Here is a 19,788-nt window from a genome sequence, read left to right as displayed (position 1 = left end):
ACTGTCATTTGGGATTTGGACCATTGTCCTTGAGTTAGGTTATGTGATGAATGTTTCAGAGGAACACTGAGAGAGAGCTGGTTGGTATTTAGAAGTCACAATTAAGCTGATGGATGGGAGTCACTCACTCAGAAGTATTTGGAAAACAGTGAAATATTGAAAATGAGATCGGGTATTCTTTCCTCTTGTTACTAAAGCAGACCAACAGTGAGATTGTAGTTGCTGTCACTTCTCAGAAATTGATGGGTAGAGTGCACTACTTCAGCCTTCACATTGTGTCATATGTTTTAACGATTATTTATTATTTATTTGTAACAAAACAATAAAAACAATAACACATGAATAATGATCCCAAGAGTAAATTCAGATGGTATTGTTAATCCTTTGAATATTTGCATCATTTGTCTCAAAAGTGTTCAAAGTGATTTCATAATACCTAACTTTTTCTTTCAAAAATCCCTGTGGTAGAGACATGAGTGAGAATAATTTTAGTCATTCTCATTTAAGAGTTGTGGAAAATAAAGAGTGGGAAACAGTGGAGGAAGGGAGAAGCATTACTGCCTTAATATAGAAATGCCAAAGGATCTAGTTGTCCTTTCAAACCTGCCCTTCACTTCTTATTCTGTCCTCCTAACTCCCAACTCTGCCGAAAGGGACCCAGGTGCCTGACAATAGACCTGACACCTAAGTTGGGGAGGCACTCTCTACCCTCAACTCTGTGCTTGCTGCCTGAGTTGTCACTCTGTCCTTCTCCTTTAGCCCAGTATCATATAGTCTTTTTGTGATCATTCCCTAAATTGTCATACCTGTAATTCTGGTTGCAGGAATTATGACAAATAATACTCTATATCTTCAAGGTTTTTGGATTTATTAATATCTGCCCACTTTCTACCCATTCCTTTCAAAGATCATGAAATCTGGGGGAACAATAAAGGTGAAGTGAAAAGAATAATGGATAAGAACTCAGGAGATTTGAATTCCAATCCTAGCTCTACTAGTATATGGCCTCAGACACATCACCTAGCATTTTGGACTCTCAGTTTCCTCATCTATAACATGAGGGGATCAGACCAAATGATTTCTAAATTTCCTTCCAACTCTAACATTTTATTATTTTTCACTCTAGAAGCTGGTTAGTTTCTGGTCAAAGGGGGTTGAGGAGGGGAAGACCCACTCTAGGATACCTTGACCTCCAAAAAGTGAAATTTAGGACTTTCCCATTAGTCCCAATGCCTGATAACTTTTTCTGAATAGATGGATTTCGAGAATCTAATCCTCATAGCATGCTTTTTAGAAACTATAAGATGGTCCATAATCCATTCTGTCCCAATAAATTGACCCTCATAATGAATATCTTGAATTCATTTGTTTTTTGCTGAAATGGGCATAAGTTTACATGATTTTGCCTGTATTATTGGCATGCAGAGTAGTACAGTGAGAGGAGGACTTGGATTGTGAGTTCAGAGGACTTGGATTTATATCTTAGATGTAACATTTACTCCCTATGGAACACTGAGTAAGAAACTTAGCAGTTCTGGGCTTCGGTGTCCTCAACTCTTAAATGTAGGGGTTAGACCAGATAACTTCAGAGGGTCATATGATATTTTTTCTGAATAACATATTTTGGCACACTGGTCAATTCCTTGTGAATGGTCACTGTATAGATGTTTGTGAATTTCATTACATTTACATGATATAACAAAATGAATGCTTTTACATTGTTCTTGTTCAGTCATCTTTGACTCATTGTGACCCTATGGACCAAGCATACTAGGCCCTTCTATCCTCCACCTTCTTGTGAAGTCTGTCCAAGCTAATATTTATTTCTTCCATAATATTATTGATCCATTTCATCCACTGCTGTCACCTTCTCATTTCGCCTTTCTAATCAGGGTCCTTTCCATTGAGTTATGTCTTCTCATTATGTGGCCATAGTATCTAAGATTCATTTTCAGTATTTGACCCTTCAACAAATAGCTTGAATTAATTTCTTTAAGTATTAAATTATTTTATCTCCTTGCTATCCACGGTACTCTCAGAAGTCTTCTTCAGCAACACAGTTTGAAAGTGTCAATTCTATGGCACTCAGCTTTCCAACTTTCACAGTCATACATTGCTACTGGGAAGAAAACAAATCCAAAAACATAGCTTTGACATGGCTATGAACCTTTGTTCACAAGATGATGTCTCTGCTTTTTAGTATACTGTACAGATTTGCCAAAGCTATTTTTCCAAGGAGCGGGCATCTTTTAATTTCATTGCTACAGTCTCAATCTATGGTGATCTTAAAAGATCTGATACTGCTTCTATTTCTTCTCCCTCTATTGCCAGGGAGTGATGGGACCCTTTGCCATGATCTCAGTTTTGTTTCATTTGTTTTGTATTTTTAATGTCAAGCTTCAAGCCAGCTTTTATACTTATCAAGAGGCTTCTTAATTCTTCACTTCCTACCATCAGAATGCTATTGTCTGTATATCTGAGATTATTGATATTTCTCCCAACAACCTTAATTGTGGTTTTTGCTTCATCTAGCCTGGCATTTCACACTCTACATATAAGGTAAATAAATCAAGGGACAATATATAGCTTTTTTGTGTTCCTTTTCCAGTCTTATACAATCAGTTGTTCCATGTTTGGCTCTAATAGTTGTTTCTTGACCTACACATAGGTTCCTGACAAAACAAGTAAGATGTTCCGGTACTCCCATCTCTTTGAGAACTTACCACATTTTGTTGTGACCCACTACAAAGGCTTTAGTGTAGTCAATGAATGAAGCAAAGTAGATTGTGTATGTGTCTGGTTTTTTTGTTGTTGTTGTTGTTTTTTCTGTAACTCCTTTGCTTTCTCTATAATCCAGCAAATGTTGGCTATTTGGTCTCTAGTTCCTCTGCCTCTTTGAAAGTTAGACTACTCTTCTGGTAATTCTCAGTTCATGTATTGCTGAAGCCTAGCTTCAGTACTTCAGTATTCTTTTATGTAAATTAGAACAAAAATTGTTTAAGCTGTTTTTAATACATATATATATAATATGCAAATGTTTATATCTGTATCTTAGTTAATTTCCATATTCTTATTATCAGTAAGAAGGTTAATGGAAACAATTTTAGCTTGCATGTATATACCTCAAAAATATGAGTTGATAGTACTCAATTATCTAATAAAACAATTAAATGTTTAAAGTTAAAGTTGTAACAATTCAAACTAAAACTAATAACCAAATTTCTCAAGGTTGTAGAATTTAGAGCTGTTTCTGCAATGTTATAGTCAAAGAAAATCTGAAAAATTGTCATATGTTTGACCTAATAGTATAATTAAGTCGAAGACAAATAAATAGTATAGTTTCTTACATTGTTATATTAAGTTTTTCCTGGCAGTAATAATAATAGCTGGTAGTAGTGATTTTGTGATTACCTTACAAATGTTATATAATTTTATCCTCACAAAAAGTTTGTGAGGTAGATGCTATTATTATCCCCATATTATAAATGAGGAAACTGAGTCACAGACTACAATGCCTGAACATAGCAGGTCCTTAATAAATGCTTTTTGACTGATTAAATGACTTGTTTATGGTCACACAACTAGTATCTGAGGCAAGATTTGAACTCAGGCCTTCCTGACTCCAACTCAAGCACTCTTATCTAGTGAACCACCTAGCAGCCTCTAGTTGTAAAAGTTGAAGATTGCTCTGCTGAAAGACAAACAGCTTTTTGTGGGGATGGTGAGGACACATATTACTTACAACTATCAGTTATATCTTAGTTATATATGAGATGCTTTAATAACAGCTAGCATCTGTATAGCATCTACTACTTAACATGTATTATTCGACTCTCACAACAGTCCTGAGAGGTAGGTGCTATTATTATCCCCATTTTATAGTTTAGGAAACTGAGTCATTTTCCCATGGTTAGCTAAGAATTATCTGAGGTCAGATTTAACCTCTGATCGGGGCAGCTAGGTGGCGCAGTGAGTAGAGCACAGGCCCTGGAGTCAGGAGGACCTGAGTTCAAATCCAGCCTCGGACACTTGACATACATGCTAGCTGTGTGACCTTGGGCAAGTCACTTAACTCCAATTGCCCTACTTTCCCCCTTGCAAAAAAAAATACTTAAAAAAAAGATTTAACCTCTGATCTTCCTGACTCCAGTCACAGAACCACGTCATTACAGCACTTAATTCTCTTGCTGTTATTTGGAAGTATCTTTGTAGAAACAAGATCCTGGGAATGTAGAGGGACTTCTGAGAAGCAAATGTGTATGTAGGAAGAAAGAAGTATTCTGAAAATGGTGGGTCAATGTAGCAATTTTTTTTTCAAATAAGGCACACTTTCAAGGGGATGTAAATTAATAGAGAGGGACACATGCAAGAACACACGACCAAAACAGCTCCTGTCCCCTAGTGTGGCAGGGCCCTTGTGGTCTTTCTCTTCTTGTGGTATACTCATGCTCTTCAATCTGAGTGCAGCACCTCTGATGGGTATATTAATCCAGTGGACTCCTTAGGCCTGTTCCTTGATGAGTATGGTATCTCCTAATGAGTGAATACCTCCAAAGAAAGATGCTGCAACCAGTAGTAGAGAGCCGGAGAGAGATATCTCTTACCTTCCCCAATTTCCTCCCAGGAAATTAGAAGTGATTTAGTCTCACAATTGGGTTTTTCCTCCATAGATAACTGTTTTCTAATTTACTAGAGCTCATACTCTTCAGTGCTATTTCTTGACTAACTCTAAATAGAGGGTCTTTTTAAAGGGTCCCTGCAAGGATCAATCCTGTAGCTAGGTCAATAAAGGTCATATAAAGGTCAATCCTGTAGCTAGCTGATGACAAGTTTAATAGAAGAACATTTTCTATCGCAAAAATTATAACAAATGTTAAGTACTTCTTGGTTTTTTTCAAGGAAGGGGAAGGCAGGGCAATTGGGATTAAGTGACTTGCCCAAGGTCACACAGCTAGTAAGTGTGTCAAGTGTCTGAGACTGGACTTGAACTCAGGTCCTCCTGACTCCAGGGCCAGTGCTCTACTCACTGTGCCACCTAACTGCCCCAAGTACTTACTGCTTAACACCACCTTCTCTACATTACTTGTACCATATGGTCTGAAAATTCTTCAATTATATCAATTCTTCATAATTTCTTTTACTTAATTTTATATTCTATGATACTCTCAAGTGAGCTGGGGTAAAATCAATTAATAAGAGATACCTTGATCAATCCCTACCACCAATACATTAACTACGAATTCCCTCCATGGTGATGGTTAGGATATGTAACACACAATAGATAATATAAAATGAGTAGATGAGAAATCTAGAGGCCTATAGATTTGCCCATTATTATATATTCTGTCACTTTTGGGTGCCTACCCATGCTTCTGGTTTCTTGGCTCTATAGGTCCTCACTATTAAAAGTCTCCTGTACACTGCAGCTCCAGAGAAAGTTCTCCTGTGTTATTTTTGGAGGCAGTGAAGGAGGCTTGATGACATGAGGTCATTCCTGACAGCTTTTACCATGTCAAAAAATGATGCTCTATACCTTGGATCATGGCCAAGCCATCTCCATGCTCAGAGTACAATGGATATTAAAAGCTTGAACAATTCCAGTTTGAAACTACAATATGCCTAGAATGATAGACAACTCCAAGAATGACTCCTGGCAGTGTAAACTCTGCTGTACTTGTTCCGTGATTTCAAGTTACCCATTTAATAAACACCTACCTCTCCACTGGAAATTCAATAATGAGGCTTGTTATTTGACTTTAATGCTGACCTTGGGTGATCTTTCAGGTGATTTCAACTTGTAGCCAAGAGATCAGCTTCTCCTTTGAGAGATCATTCTTGTAGCATACATAGTGCAATATTCTGTTGCATTAAAGATCTATCTGGCATTAGGATTTTTTCTACTAGTATAGCCTCTGTGATTCTTGCCTTTGTCTTACCCTAAGTCCTCTATAAAGGGTCTATCCAATGTACTGGAAAGCCTTTCTCTAGTAAAGGGATTTTTAACCTGGCATCTCCAGATCATGTATAGATTTCAGGGGGTACATGAACTTGAATTGAAAAAAATACATTTTATTTTAATATATATTTTTATGTAACCTATGTATTTGTATGCATATAAAAACTGAGAAAGGGTCCATAAGTTTTACCAGGCTACTAAAGGGTTCCATGACACAAAAATGGTTAAGTATGCCTCCTCTAGTTCATTTAATATTTCATTGCTAGATAAGAGTATAGCACATAGGCTATTTATCTGTTATGCCTTGGTCTCACAAGTTGACCTGCCTCCCTAGTTTTCTGATAATAAATCTTTTTAATCATTTCTTTTATACCATTTCTCATATACAGGTCAATATTTGTAATTTCTACCCATATTATACCTATCATGACCCCCTGGGTGACTTTCATTGTAGATTTTTCTGAAAATTATAGTGTTTCATGATACATAGCTTGAAAGCATCACAATATGACAGGGAAAAAATACGAGCTAAATATAAAAGGGGAAAGCAGTAGTCAGCTAATTAAATCAAAGGCAACTAATTAAATTATTTCAAAAGATGTCACATCTATAAAAATAGAATATGAATACACTCTTCAGGAGAGGATGATTTAAAATTAAAAAAAATTCCCATTCTTTGACTAACAAAAGTTGTGTTTATAAAATACATCAGTTGAGTATTGTACTAAATAAACTATGGATGAACTTTGCTGCTTGAGTGAAACAAAAAATAAGTGAATAAGGGAAAGAATGAGCGGTATCTTCCTTTCAGTTCTTTTCTGAAGAGTTGAAAATCAGATAGTAAATGTTTTTAAATTAATTATTAATAAAACTTTTTAATAGTTTGCTTGCTATGGTGAAATCACTTTCAGTTCTTTACACATGGCAATATCCCTTACATCAAGGGACTTTTAAAACAAATAGAGAAAATTGCTTACCCAAAATTAAACAAACAGGTTTGAATAAAATAAGAAAAGAAAGAACAGATCCCTATAAACACTTGAGGATTTTCAGTTCTTCATGACAGAATACATCAGATATTCATAAATTACAAGTATTTTTCTTCCTCAATTATGTTTTCAAAATTCACCTGGGCATGAAAGTACATTCTAAAGGGCTATTTGGAGTAGCAGAAAATAAAACTCTAGTTATTACAGCCTAGATGAATGAAATGGATTATGTCTGAAGGAGGGTTTTTTTTTTTTACACAGAAGTACTTCATTCTAGAGATAAGAACTAGACCAAATACTTGGAAGTTAAAAGGTTGTATCCTTTATTATTGACTCTTTTTATACTTTGAATAGGCAAAGAAGTTGCTTCTTAAAAATATTATGGCTAGATAATTAAAAAGAAAAAAAACCAAGTACAGTAGTAACCTTCCATACTTGTGGATATTTGAATGTATTATAATCAGGAAAATTCTATTAATGGCATATCTCCTTTTTATTTGCCCCCAAACTGGAATATTGGAAACTGGAAATGAATATTTGCTAACAAGTTAAGAGGGCAACTTTAAGTCATTTTAATACAATTCCATTTTTTGTCCTTCATATAAAATAAGATTTGGCAAAAATTTATCTATTAATACTTATCAAGGCCTTCAATTTCTACAAAATGGAAAATATAGACAGGTATATGTAAACTGGAGCTTCTAATCTAAAGACCCAATGTAAAAATATGGATTTTTATCTCTGCTTGCTTTACAGCTTAAAAAACCCCACAAGTCATCAGACTGAATTACTTAAATTACATCAATTCAAATTAAAGATAATCTTTATATTGCTTGAGAAGATAATCTTAAGTAGGTTTAAGTATAAGTTGTCTTTAATATGTTTCAGGATTCACACAGCTGATCCTACCAGAGGAATTGGATTCTTTTCTAAAGTAGTAACTAAAACAGTATCTTGCAGTTTTATGTCAGGATCAGAGTATATTGCCATTTGAATATAAGTGGGAAGAAAATCCCATTCTAATCCACTCTATTCAATGAACAGAATCAGAGAATGTGAAATTTGGAAGTGCTTTGGGTGCCTTCTAATTGAATACATATCTGACTAGATATCTCCTGCACAATATGCCCAAAAAGTGGTGATTCAGCCTTCCCCTGAAGACTCCTAGTGAGGGGACAGCCACTACTCCTTGGGGGCAGCCCATCCTGTTTTTAGTGGTTTGAATTGTTGGGAAATTGATTCCACGTGTCCCTTCCCCATGACAGCCCTTTAAAATATTCCAATATAATTTTCCTATCATCCCTAAGTCTTCTTTACTACAGATTAAAAATTCCTCATTCCTTACATTGATCCTCATTTGCTGCGGACTTCAGTCCTATTCACCATATTTTTGTTTTTCTTGGGACACTACAGCTTCTTAAATCCTTCTTAATATGTAGCATCCCAAATTGTGTACACTATTCAAGAAGGCAAAATCTCCCTACTATCACCTCTCTTATTCTGGACACTGAGTCTGCCAAGGTATTCTAAGACTGTGTTAACTATTTGCCATGATACAATTTTGATTCACATTGAGTTCATAGTCCCTTAAAATATTTGTGTCTTTTACACATGAAGAGTATTGTTAAGGGTATAAAGGGGATTTACATTTATCTCTATTAAATGTCATCTTTTAAAATTTGATCTGTGTTTCTAGCCTGTCAGCATCCTTTGGGATCTTGGTTCTGTGATCTAAAATGTTTTCTGCCTTCATATACTTGTGTCAGCTATACAGTTTATTAGCATGCTCTATATGCCTATAGTCAATTCAATGAAAATAAGAACTGAGGCAGAGTTAAGTTATTTGCCCAAGATGACACAGTTTGAGTCCATATTTGAACTCAGGTCCTCCTGACTTCACGGCCAGTGCTCTATCTACTGTACCACCTACTTGCCTCTCTGTGATGTCGGGTCTATTATTTTATCTATTATTATATATCTATAATATTATGTATTTACATTTGAGCAAACTAAAGCAGAGAGAGTTGAAGTGACTTACTTAGGATTTTTCAGCTAATTAAGTATCTGAGGCTGGGGATTTGAATTTAGGTCTTCCTAACTCTAAACCCAGCACTCTATTCATTGCACCATATAGTTGCCTTTCCTTTCAAGTATCCCTTTGCAAAAAGCAATGGTAATTTGGACAATATAACAACACATACGATAGTAGCTGCCAAAAACATCACTGGCAAAATCTGTAATTTCCTTGGTATAGGGATCTCAGAGTGAAGAAATCACTTATTCCAATGTAGATCAACAGTGAGTCTTTGCTACGTATCAAATCATATCATCATTATCATCCTCATCAACATCATGAAACAGATTACATTTACATATTACTTTGCAGACATATAGATTTATAGTCAGTTTTCCCAATAACTCACAAGGTAGTTAAAACATGTTTCAGATATTGAAGGATTAGCTTAAATTTTACACATCAAGGTGTTTATGAAACTCTGGATCAAAGCAATGTGTTTTTTTTTTTAATAAAGTCCTATTCTCTTTCTACTGAACTGCTATGCTTCCATTCTTTGAGCATACGTAAGTACTCTGTGTAATGTAGTGAGAAGATCACTGCATAGGTATTCAAGTTACTTAGCTTTTAGTCCTAATTGTGCCACTAATTTTGCTGTGTGATCTTGGAAAAGTCATTTAATCTTGAAGTAGACCTCTACAGTACTTTGTAATTCAAAAATTCTCAGATTTCATTTTCAGCTAGTCATGAAAATCTTATATTACTCAAGAAATCTTGAGGGGAAGTTGTTATCTCTCTTAGGCTGAGAAAACTGAAGAAATAAACACATTCTTAGTTGTTCCATATACTTGTAAACCTTCTGACAATTCAAAGAAAAATGTTCCTGATAATTATATTGTGGAGGACTACAAGTATGCCACTATTTATAGAATTCATAATCTAGGGGAAATTTTTTGAACAGAAAACAAAATTTTCATGATGACATCAAGGACACAGTTGTTCCCTTGGGGGGGGGAAGATAATAGAACTACATCATATGAAAAAGACAGCTGGTTGCAGAAAGAGTGATTGACAGATCACTAATAACTTGGTTTAAAAAGAAAGAACATCTGCATGACAAGCTGTGGTTTTAAAAAAGGTATATTTTGGATCAACTAGTATGAGCAATAGTAAGAAGACAGATGTTTCCCTACAAAATTGCAACCCAAATAAAATCGAAGCATATCTGCCTATATTTGCATATCTCTGTTTCTTTTTTTTTAAATAGCAATGAAAAAACCTGAAAAATAGTCTAAGCTAATTTACATACACACATACATTTTTAAAGCTTTGGGCATTCTTTGGCTTAGGTAGTACGTTCTGGAGGTTGAATTATGTGTATAGGGTACTGTGTTTAGTGTCAGAAAGACCTTAGTTCAAATACATCTTCATACACTTGTTAAATGTATGACCCTAGACAAGTAGCTTAACCTGACTGTGTTTAATTTTCTTGATTTGAAATATAAGGGAGTTGGACCCAATGGCCTGCATGGTCCTCTCCACCTTTAAATCTACTATCTTATAAACCTTCTGGATGATTTCATAAACACGAATGAATGAAATTTACTTTTCTATTCATTTATTCATGCATGTATGCTTTCAAATGACCTCACGAGAAATCCATGTTTAAATAAAAACCTTTACAAAGGGTACTGAGACTGCTTTTACAAGCCACAAATTAAAATATTTTTCACTGCATCATACTCACACCTTGTTGATCTCTCAAGAAGGGAATGCCACTCTCTTAATAGGCAGTTGCATTGCTTAAGAATTCTCACTGTCAGAGATAGGAAGAAGTAATCTTGATGATCCATTTATGTTATGGTTTTAACCACCTACAGAAGATAAATGAAAATGTCAATTTTTTAGCTTTGTTTTAAAATCTCAAGAGATGGAGTTCCCATAATTCTCATTTCAGCTTGTGCCCTACACTGGTGCTTGATAAGTGAAAAAAAATACATCAGCCATTTGCATTGTTTCATCAGAATTATACCTAAGCCATTTTCTTACTTGATATTCTCCCCTCTCCTGATAAATTGATAGTTATGGGGATTTTTGGTCACATAGTATCAATTCAAATAATTTAAGTTCCCCTTCCTTTCCTTTAACCTCTCCCAGATTCCATACCCATATACAAATATGCCTTTTAGCATGCCAACTTAAGTCTGTCTGTGTGATGTCAAAATAGCCAGATGAAAAGCAAGCTTAATCCAGTGGTTAATGTTATATGAAGGGGAAAGTACAAATTATTCTCTCATACTACTAATATTATTAGCCAAGTCACTTAACTTTTCTACATCTCAGTTTCCTTGGCTATAAAATGAAGAGGTTGGAATAGATGACCTCTGAGATCCCTTCCAACTATAAATCAGTTTTCCTACGACTGATTTTTTAAGAAGTTAAAAAATTATGAATTTTTATATTCTTAGAGCTGGAAGAGAGTTTCAATATTGTTTAATCTAACCTCCCCAACATAAATTCTGAATAATTAGTGATTGGGTATGTTGATGTGGAGATTCCTATTTAGTTTGCCTTTGGAGGTCCTTTCCTATTCCAAGATCTTATGAATCTTCAGTCCCCTGATAGAGTTAGCATTTTTTCCAACTTTGACACACTTCCATTTCAAGCTCAGAAAAGTTTAGGTACATTTAGGTACATAGAGTTTTGTGAATATCAGGAATGTTAAGACAGAGGAGAAAACAAGATGGCCGAGCTAGACTTTCACTATTTATTATCCATATGAACATGTATAAGCTGATTCCATTCTCTAGGCCTCAGTTTTCCAGATTTTGATTGAGGAATTTGTAATTAGATACTTTGAACAAAAATAAAATTGCAATGATTCCTTTTTTATTATTTAGTTGGCTTAGTACATTCAAATAAAATAGGATTTTGATCAAATAATTACATTTTCCCCACTAAACTATAAATTCAGAAGTTGAAGAGCCAAATAAACCATTTAATTCAACTCCCCTCATATTATAGATGAGGTAACCAAGAAATGGGGAGATTAAATGACATACAAGAGGCCACATAGGTAATAAGTATCAAAGGAAGAATTTGAACCTAGGTTTTCTGACTCCTGTATCTTTGCCAAGAGAAACCCAACATGGGGTCACAAAGAGTTAGACGTGACTGAAATGACTGAACAACCGCAACGCAAAATTTCTGATTCCAGAGAGAATGTTCTTTCTCCTGTTAATCACCTCACACGTCAAAGGCATTGTGCTAGGTCCTTGGGATAAGATAGATGAAAATGAAAGTCTTTGTCCTCAAGAAGCTTGCATTTTGGTCTTGACCAGACATTTGTTTCTGGCCTAAGCCATAGGAAAGTTAGCATTACTACTCTTGTACCTTTCCCTATTTCTGTATTTTCCTTGTGGAAATTGAATATTTTACTTTCTAGTAGTTCTCAAATATATGATATTGTTTTGGGCTGTTGTGTGTATCTTGAATCATAATTACATTCACTCTTTGCTTAAAAATTATACTGAAGCACCATTAGTAAATTGAAAAAACTGAGCCATTCCTACACCTATGCAAATTATCTTTTCTTACTACTCTGATTACAATCTAGGTGCTTTTCCCAATCACCTTACGTGCATAGCAGTAATGTAGAAACTGATTTTTTTTAACATGAGAATGAGGTAAGTTTGATGACTTTGGAGAAGTTTTCTAGGAAGTTGATGTCCCAACAGGCATCCTTCATGGTTTTGTGGAAGTGGGAATATACTTTCTGGAACAATGAAAGAAAGAGGAAATAGCCCAGGCAAGACCTACACCAAGTTTTAAACAGTACTTTTTAAAATTGTTAAAATTTACATCCTGAAGTGGGGGAGAAATATGTGAAAGTATAAGGCTGTCTTCTGAGATGGCCTACAAAATATTGCTTCACATAAAAACAATATACAGCTTTAGGTACAGACAAGCCTAAATCTTCCTTTCAGTCATCTATTTCTTTGTGTTTAACAGCTTATATTCTCTCACTCATTATAATGATTTATTTATTGAATTTCTGTTGTGGAGGGAATTGCACAACTCAGAGCCCTGTATCAAAAAGAATATGGCATGTGGCTATTTTAGGGACCCTAATACTTTCACAGGGGAAGAACTATATTCTTTTTCTCCAAAGTCATGAGATCTCTGAAGGAAATGGCCTGAGGACAATAAACTGTCTGAGCTCCAAGCTGGTGCTAACAATTCAGTCCTTATTTAGAACTAAGTGGAGAATAAGCACCACTAAAAGCAGTTCCCCTTTCTGGAGGTAAGTGCCTGAAAAAAACCCAAAAACAAAACAAAAAACAACAAAGATGGGGCAATGTAAGGCAAAGGTGGGGAGTTCAGCAGTTACTAGTTGGGAAGTCTTCCAGGTAAGTTTGCTATGATACACTGACGGGTCCTGATTTGCCAGCTGGTGGCTGCCAATTAAAATTGCTTTAGTGAGTGATTATATAGAATTCATGGAGGGAGAAATAACCTGCAAGAAATTGAAGCAGTAAGTAACAAATTCACTGATCAATAAGTTATCAAACATTTAGAGAAAAGTAATGCTGAGGAAATGGAGGGGGAGACTATCTTGCCTTTAATAATTACTGAAAAGAACACACCATTTATTTCTCTATCCCTTTACTCCTTTAGATAATATTCTTAATTTTGTTTCTATACTTACTGTGGATTATTTAGATTTTGTACTTGGTAATTAATATCTTTGGAGTAATGAAATGAACACTGGATATCAAATCTGGGGAATCTGTTCAAATCTCACCTGACACACTTCCTCTTTCTCTCTCCCTCTCAAACACACACACACACACACACACACACACACACACGACCAAAATCAAGTCATAGCAACTTTCTAAGTCTCCTCTGCCACATATGTAAATTGAAGGATTTGGAATAGCTGGTTGCTAAGGTTGCTTCCAGCTCCAAGCTCTAAGAATTTACCTTTGTTTTTTTCTACTGACAACATGTCTTTTTGTTTTTGTTTTGTTCCTCTTGAAGGTTTTGATCTAGTAAAATGTGAAGATCCGGGAATCCCAAATTACGGCTACAAGATTCGAGACGAAGGGCATTTTACTGACACCCTCGTCCAGTACAGCTGTAATCCTGGGTATGCGATGCATGGGAGTAGCACCATGACCTGCCTGAGTGGAGACCGCAGAGTGTGGGACAAGCCTTTGCCTTCTTGCATTGGTAATGTTTAATAGATCATACAGAAATGGCTATGCAATACTGTTAACCTCTAATTCTAGTAAAAAATGTCTTTAGTCATGTGTCTGAACTTTTGGAGAGAGGGGAGATATTTTTCCTCATCCCCTCTCTCTACTGCTTGGGAAATACTATGGCTAAAATGACTCTATTTCTCATAAAATTGGGGAGTTCTTTCCAGCCTCTTCCTTATCCCTATTTGCATTGTGGATTTTTCAAACATGGGAACAGTACTTTCTAAAGCTATCGTATTGTGATATTTAATACACATATGTTTATTGGGACCCAATCGTTACACTATTTTCATATCTTCTGACTTTATATGTGAAATTGGAACTTTCTCAGTTGATAATATGAAGAGGTTTCAGGGAATGATGAGGCTAAGGAAATAAGGAAAGAGTTCTTAAAAGGTACTAAAATGGTAAAAATCATTTTTTAAATTTTTTCCCTAAAATGTTAATGCAGAAAATTATGCAGCACAGTAGTCTTATCCAAAATAGGGTGACATTGGTATGCTTTTGTTTTCTCCTCAGCTGAATGTGGTGGTCAAATCCATGCTGCCACATCTGGGCGGATTTTGTCTCCAGGTTACCCAGCACCTTATGATAATAATCTTCATTGCACATGGATCATAGAGGCAGATCCAGGGAAGACCATCAGGTAGTCATTTTATTGTGTGTTATGCTGTTTTGGAGAATGTAGGTTCGGTGTGCTATGCATGAAGGAAAAAGGGGGAGTCCCATAAAATTTGGCAATTATCTTTCAGCTGTGGAAGACAGTTCATAAACATCCCAGGGTTTATGTCCAACTGCTCTAAAGACTGCCCTAGATGGAGTTTCTGGACTTCTCTTTGGCTCAACTTCTTTTTTGGATATACCTTTGAAATCTTGAATTAAAATGTATTTAGTAGACTTACCCAGAATACATGTTTATAGGTATATTAAAATGATGGCACAAGAGAAATCCAGCCCTGAGCTACAGATAAGAAGAAAATAATTGAACTATATAAAATTGGTAGAAGAAAGAACAAAGTAATTATTCTATTTCTAATGAAAATCTAAATTGATTCTAGTGAACTTTTTTTACTTTATGAGAAAAATGTCAAACAAAACATTAAATAATTCATATTAATGCCTCCCTGTATTTTTATTTTTTTTTTCATTTTTTTTTATTTTTTATTTATTTTTAGTTTACCACACACGGTTCTACATAGTTTTGAGTTCCAGTTTTTCTCCCCTCCCTCCCCCCTCCCTCCCCAAGACGGCATGAAGTCTCATATAACTGTCATGTATAACTTCGCATTGAATTAATTTATGCTCTAGTCAAGTCGTGGAGAAGAATTTTGACCAATGGAATGAATCATGAGAAAGAAGAAACAGAACCAAAAAAAAAACAAAAAAAAAAAACCCCAAAACCAAAAACAAAAGAGAAGCAGAAAAGGCGAGCATGTAGTAGTGTGCCTCAGTCTGTATTCAAACTTCGCAGTTCTTTCTCTGAATGAAGATAGCATTCTCCATCGTGAGTCCCCTGGAGTTGTCCTTGCCCCTTTAGGTTGCTGAGAGAAGCGCAGTATGTCAGGGTTGGTCCTCACGGAATCCACATATCTGTGGCTGTGCACAACGTTCTCCTGGCTCTGCTCCGCTCACTCAGCATTATGTCGTGTAGGTTTTTCCAGGTTGTTATGAAGTCTGCATCATCCCCATTTCTTATGGCACAATAGTATTCCATCACCTTCATATACCACAGCTTGTTCAGCCATTCCCCAATTGATGCCCAACTGTATGCCCATAAATTTGACAACCTTAGAGATATGGATGAATATCTACAAAAACATAAACTGCCCAGACTAACAGAGAAGGAAGTGAAATTTCTTAATGACCCCATATCAGAAAAAGAAATTGAGCAGGCCATCAACGAACTCCCTAGGAAAAAATCTCCAGGGCCAGATGGTTTTACATGTGAATTCTATCAAACATTTAAAGAACAACTAATTCCAATACTTTGCAGACTATTTGGGAAAATAGGTGAAGAAGGAGTCCTACCAAATTCTTTTTATGACACAAATATGGTACTAATATCTAAACCAGGTAGAGTTAAAACAGAGAAAGAAAATTATAGACCAATTTCTCTAATGAATATTGATGCAAAAATTTTAAATAAAATATTAGCAAAAAGATTGCAGCAACTCATTACGAGAATAATACACCATGACCAGGTAGGATTTATTCCAGGAATGCAAGGCTGGTTCAATATTAGGAAAACTATTAGCATAATTGATCATATCAACAACAAAACTAGCAAAAACCATATGATCATCTCCCTGTATTTTTAAGTCTAAAGTTCAGCATAAAAGTGAACTATAATTATTATAATGACCTTGAAGTAATATGAAAAAAATCAATAAGCGGGGAAAATAGAATGGAGAGAAAGGGTATCTATATTTTACTTCGAGTTCATCCCTTTCTTCTCTTGTGAAGTTCGCCCTTCCTGGCACTCACTTGGCTTTTTTTGCGGGGGAAGTGTCAAAAGTAATGATATAATAGAGCACTGGATTTGGAATCAGATAAGTAAGACTTGAATCTATTTCTTGGCATCTATGTGACCTTGTCTAGCTCACTTTTCATTTCTGGGCCCCTGTATCTTCCCCTGTCAAATAAACAGGCTGGACCAAATGTCTCTAAGGTCCCTTTCAAGCTCTAAAGCCTAAAATCTAACTGTCAATTTCTAGCCTTTCAGAAAAAAAAAGACCCTTCATCTATCAATATCTAGCAATCTAGAAATAGCAAGGGGTTGCAGTAGATAGAGCACTGGGTGTGAAGTCAGGAAGACCAGAGTTCAAATGTGATCTCAGACACATACTAGCTGTATGACCCGGGGCATGTCATTTAACTTTTATTTGCTTCAGTTTCTTCATCTGTAAACTGAGAATAATAATAAAGCAGTTCTCTGCCAGGGACGTTTTGAGGACCAAATAAGATACTAACTGTAAAGAGCTTAGCACAGTGCCTGGGTGATAGTAAGCATTATATAAATGTTAGCTATCATTACTATTGAGGCAGAATTAGTAGCAGCTGATATTATAAAAATTCATTGTGACCCTGTGAACAGAAGAATTATTGATTATTGCATAATAACCAGTGAACAATAATAGAGGGAAAATATTTTCATCTGCCATTTTCTCAAAGGGAACTGAGATTTAAAAACAGATAAACGTTGGGGCATAACTTAAAATGACAAGCAGTTGAGTGACAATATATTTGAGCACATAGTAGGAAAATCAGTGTTCTTCATGTATTATATATGTATCCCCACCTCCTAGCACAGTGCTGAACATATAGTCAGCATTTAATAAATGCTTCTGATTGATTGAGCACTTAAAGGTAAATAGTACTTCTCCAACTTTAGGCAAAGAATCTCAGTATTTCTCAAACGTAGTATATTATAAATGTAACATCATTTTTATTATCAGCTACGTGGGGTGTTCTCAAAGTCTTAGGGCAGTTTTAAGTTATTAAAGCTAAAAATAGACCTGCATTAGGTATATTTAAAAGTTTTAAGCTAAGAAAACTTAAAACCGCATTAAGCCTTTGCTCACATTCTGTTGAGGCTAGTTGTTCAAAAAAAATCATTTTTAAAAAAATCTCTTAAGTAACAAAAAAATCCTTAGAATTTGTATTCTTTATGATCAAAATATGATATGCTTATATATGCACATATAAATGCTTTGGGGTTATGTCTAGAACATGAAGGAAATAAATAACTATAAATCTGGATATCTCTAAGGGTTCTATTTAGAAAGCAGAGATAGCCAGACTTCTTTATTCATATATGACATTCTAAGGAGGAAAAGGATGACAAATTAACTTAGATTTGAGGAAGTCACTAAAACAGCATTCCCAACACAGGTTTAGAAAAACAATGACTATTCTTTCCCTTTACCTGTAAGTGGGTTGCAATAAAAGTCACATTTCAAATTAAAATAAGATAAAATGAACTCTTCCTGCTTTCAAACTAAATTCATTTTCTGGTTTCTCAGTTCTTCGAGCTATAAACTTTCATCTTGTTCTCCTTACTATCAGTAAAGTAAGCAAAGTGAGTTTAGAGGATTGGCAGAAATGTTGCAATATGTCAGCTGAGCTGTTTATTGCCATAACACAAACATATGCTAGAAAGTGGTTTGGTGTTTAGGGAAACCATCATGACATAAATTGTGGGGAGTCTGAACATCGGGGTATATAGGAAAACTAATGCTATAATACAGTTGTGTTAAGCAAAATTAGAGATTCCATTGCAGTATTCAGTGTAAGCTTTCTGTCTTTCTGCCTTTTTTGATCTTTCTTGTTTGCATTTCTATCGTGCCTTTTTTCATAGCTTTCTTCCCTTTTTATCTTATTTTTCTCTCTTTACTTTCTCTTGCTTTTCTTATTCTTTTTAAAATTGAAGTTTTAAAAATGTTATCTTCTATCAAATTTTTATCCAGCTGGATTGTTGGATGCATCATCAAAAAGGAATGATGCGTTTGACAATTCTTCAGCTAGCCTAGTTTGTTAAATGCATTCGCTTATTCTCTTAGGTTTTAGTTCTATTGACTATTATTTATTTCCATGTCTCCTTATACAAGATCATTAAAAGTGCTTTATTTCTCTAATGTAAAAAGACATTGTTATAGGCGATTTGGGCTTGGAGGAGGTCAGTAATTTAAACATGTACATTAGGAAGCAGTTACCTGAGTTGAATTTAATTAAAAGTTTAATCACAAGAGGTTATTGTAAATTTAGCCCCATTAAGAGTTCTTTGTAAACATTTCTGTAGGAGACCCAGTATATTTCATTGCTGAGCACAGCTATTATTTATATAATAAAGGTAATGGTAATATAAACATCTTTCTACAAGCAGCATTAAAGGCTGTGTTTTACATAAATTCTATGTGTATGTCATTCCCTAGTTTTAATTGCTTTTCTGTAAGTGTAATTGTCTGGAAAACTGTCTTTGAAAGTGCTTCTTTTCTTTAATCTCATACAAGAAAATGTATTCACTGGTTTGAACAATGGACCATATGTAAAATTGAAGGCCGTTTTTTCAGAATAATAATTATAATAACTAGTGTTTATGTAACACTTTAAGGTTTGCAAAGTACTTTACATGTGTTGTACACTTGATCCTCAAAACAATCCTATGAGGTGAGTACTATTATTATCACCAATTTACAGATGAGGGAACTGAAGCACAGGGATAATAAATGATTTGTCACACAGCTAAATGTGTATTTATTGTATGTATGTATATATGTATGTATTAGGCAGGATTCATAACTCAGATCTTCCCAACTCCAATCCAGTGCGCTATCCATTATGCCATCTTCAGAATTAGAATTATGTCCCTTCCAATGTACTGAGTTCATAGGATTTAGAACTGGAAGTAAATTTAAAGATCATCTAACCCAACCCCCACATTTTATAGGGAAGGAAACTGAGGCCTTGAAGGAATCAAGACATGTTCAAGATTGCATAGGAAGCAGGGGACAGAGCCAAAATGCCTACGTTCTCTGCCCCCAATTCCAATACTCTTTCCATTACCTC

The 19,788-nt window shown here is 35.2% G+C and overlaps 1 protein-coding gene across 1 annotated transcript in view; it reads left to right on the top strand.

Annotated features, from left to right (window-relative positions):
• The window catches only part of LOC118843733 (CUB and sushi domain-containing protein 1-like), a 2,679,416-nt gene that overhangs the window by 2,161,355 nt on the left and 498,273 nt on the right, over nt 1-19,788 (top strand). Inside the window, 2 exon segments of the mRNA XM_036751485.1 lie at nt 14,003-14,194; nt 14,743-14,869. Of these exon segments, the coding sequence (XP_036607380.1) occupies nt 14,003-14,194; nt 14,743-14,869 (319 nt within the window).

The sequence above is a fragment of the Trichosurus vulpecula genome, chromosome 3 (genome assembly GCF_011100635.1).
Source record: "Trichosurus vulpecula isolate mTriVul1 chromosome 3, mTriVul1.pri, whole genome shotgun sequence".
NCBI classification, from domain to species: Eukaryota; Metazoa; Chordata; class Mammalia; order Diprotodontia; family Phalangeridae; genus Trichosurus; species Trichosurus vulpecula.
The sequence above is the reverse complement of the archived record's forward strand: the minus strand, read 5'-3'. Positions and strand labels throughout refer to the sequence as shown.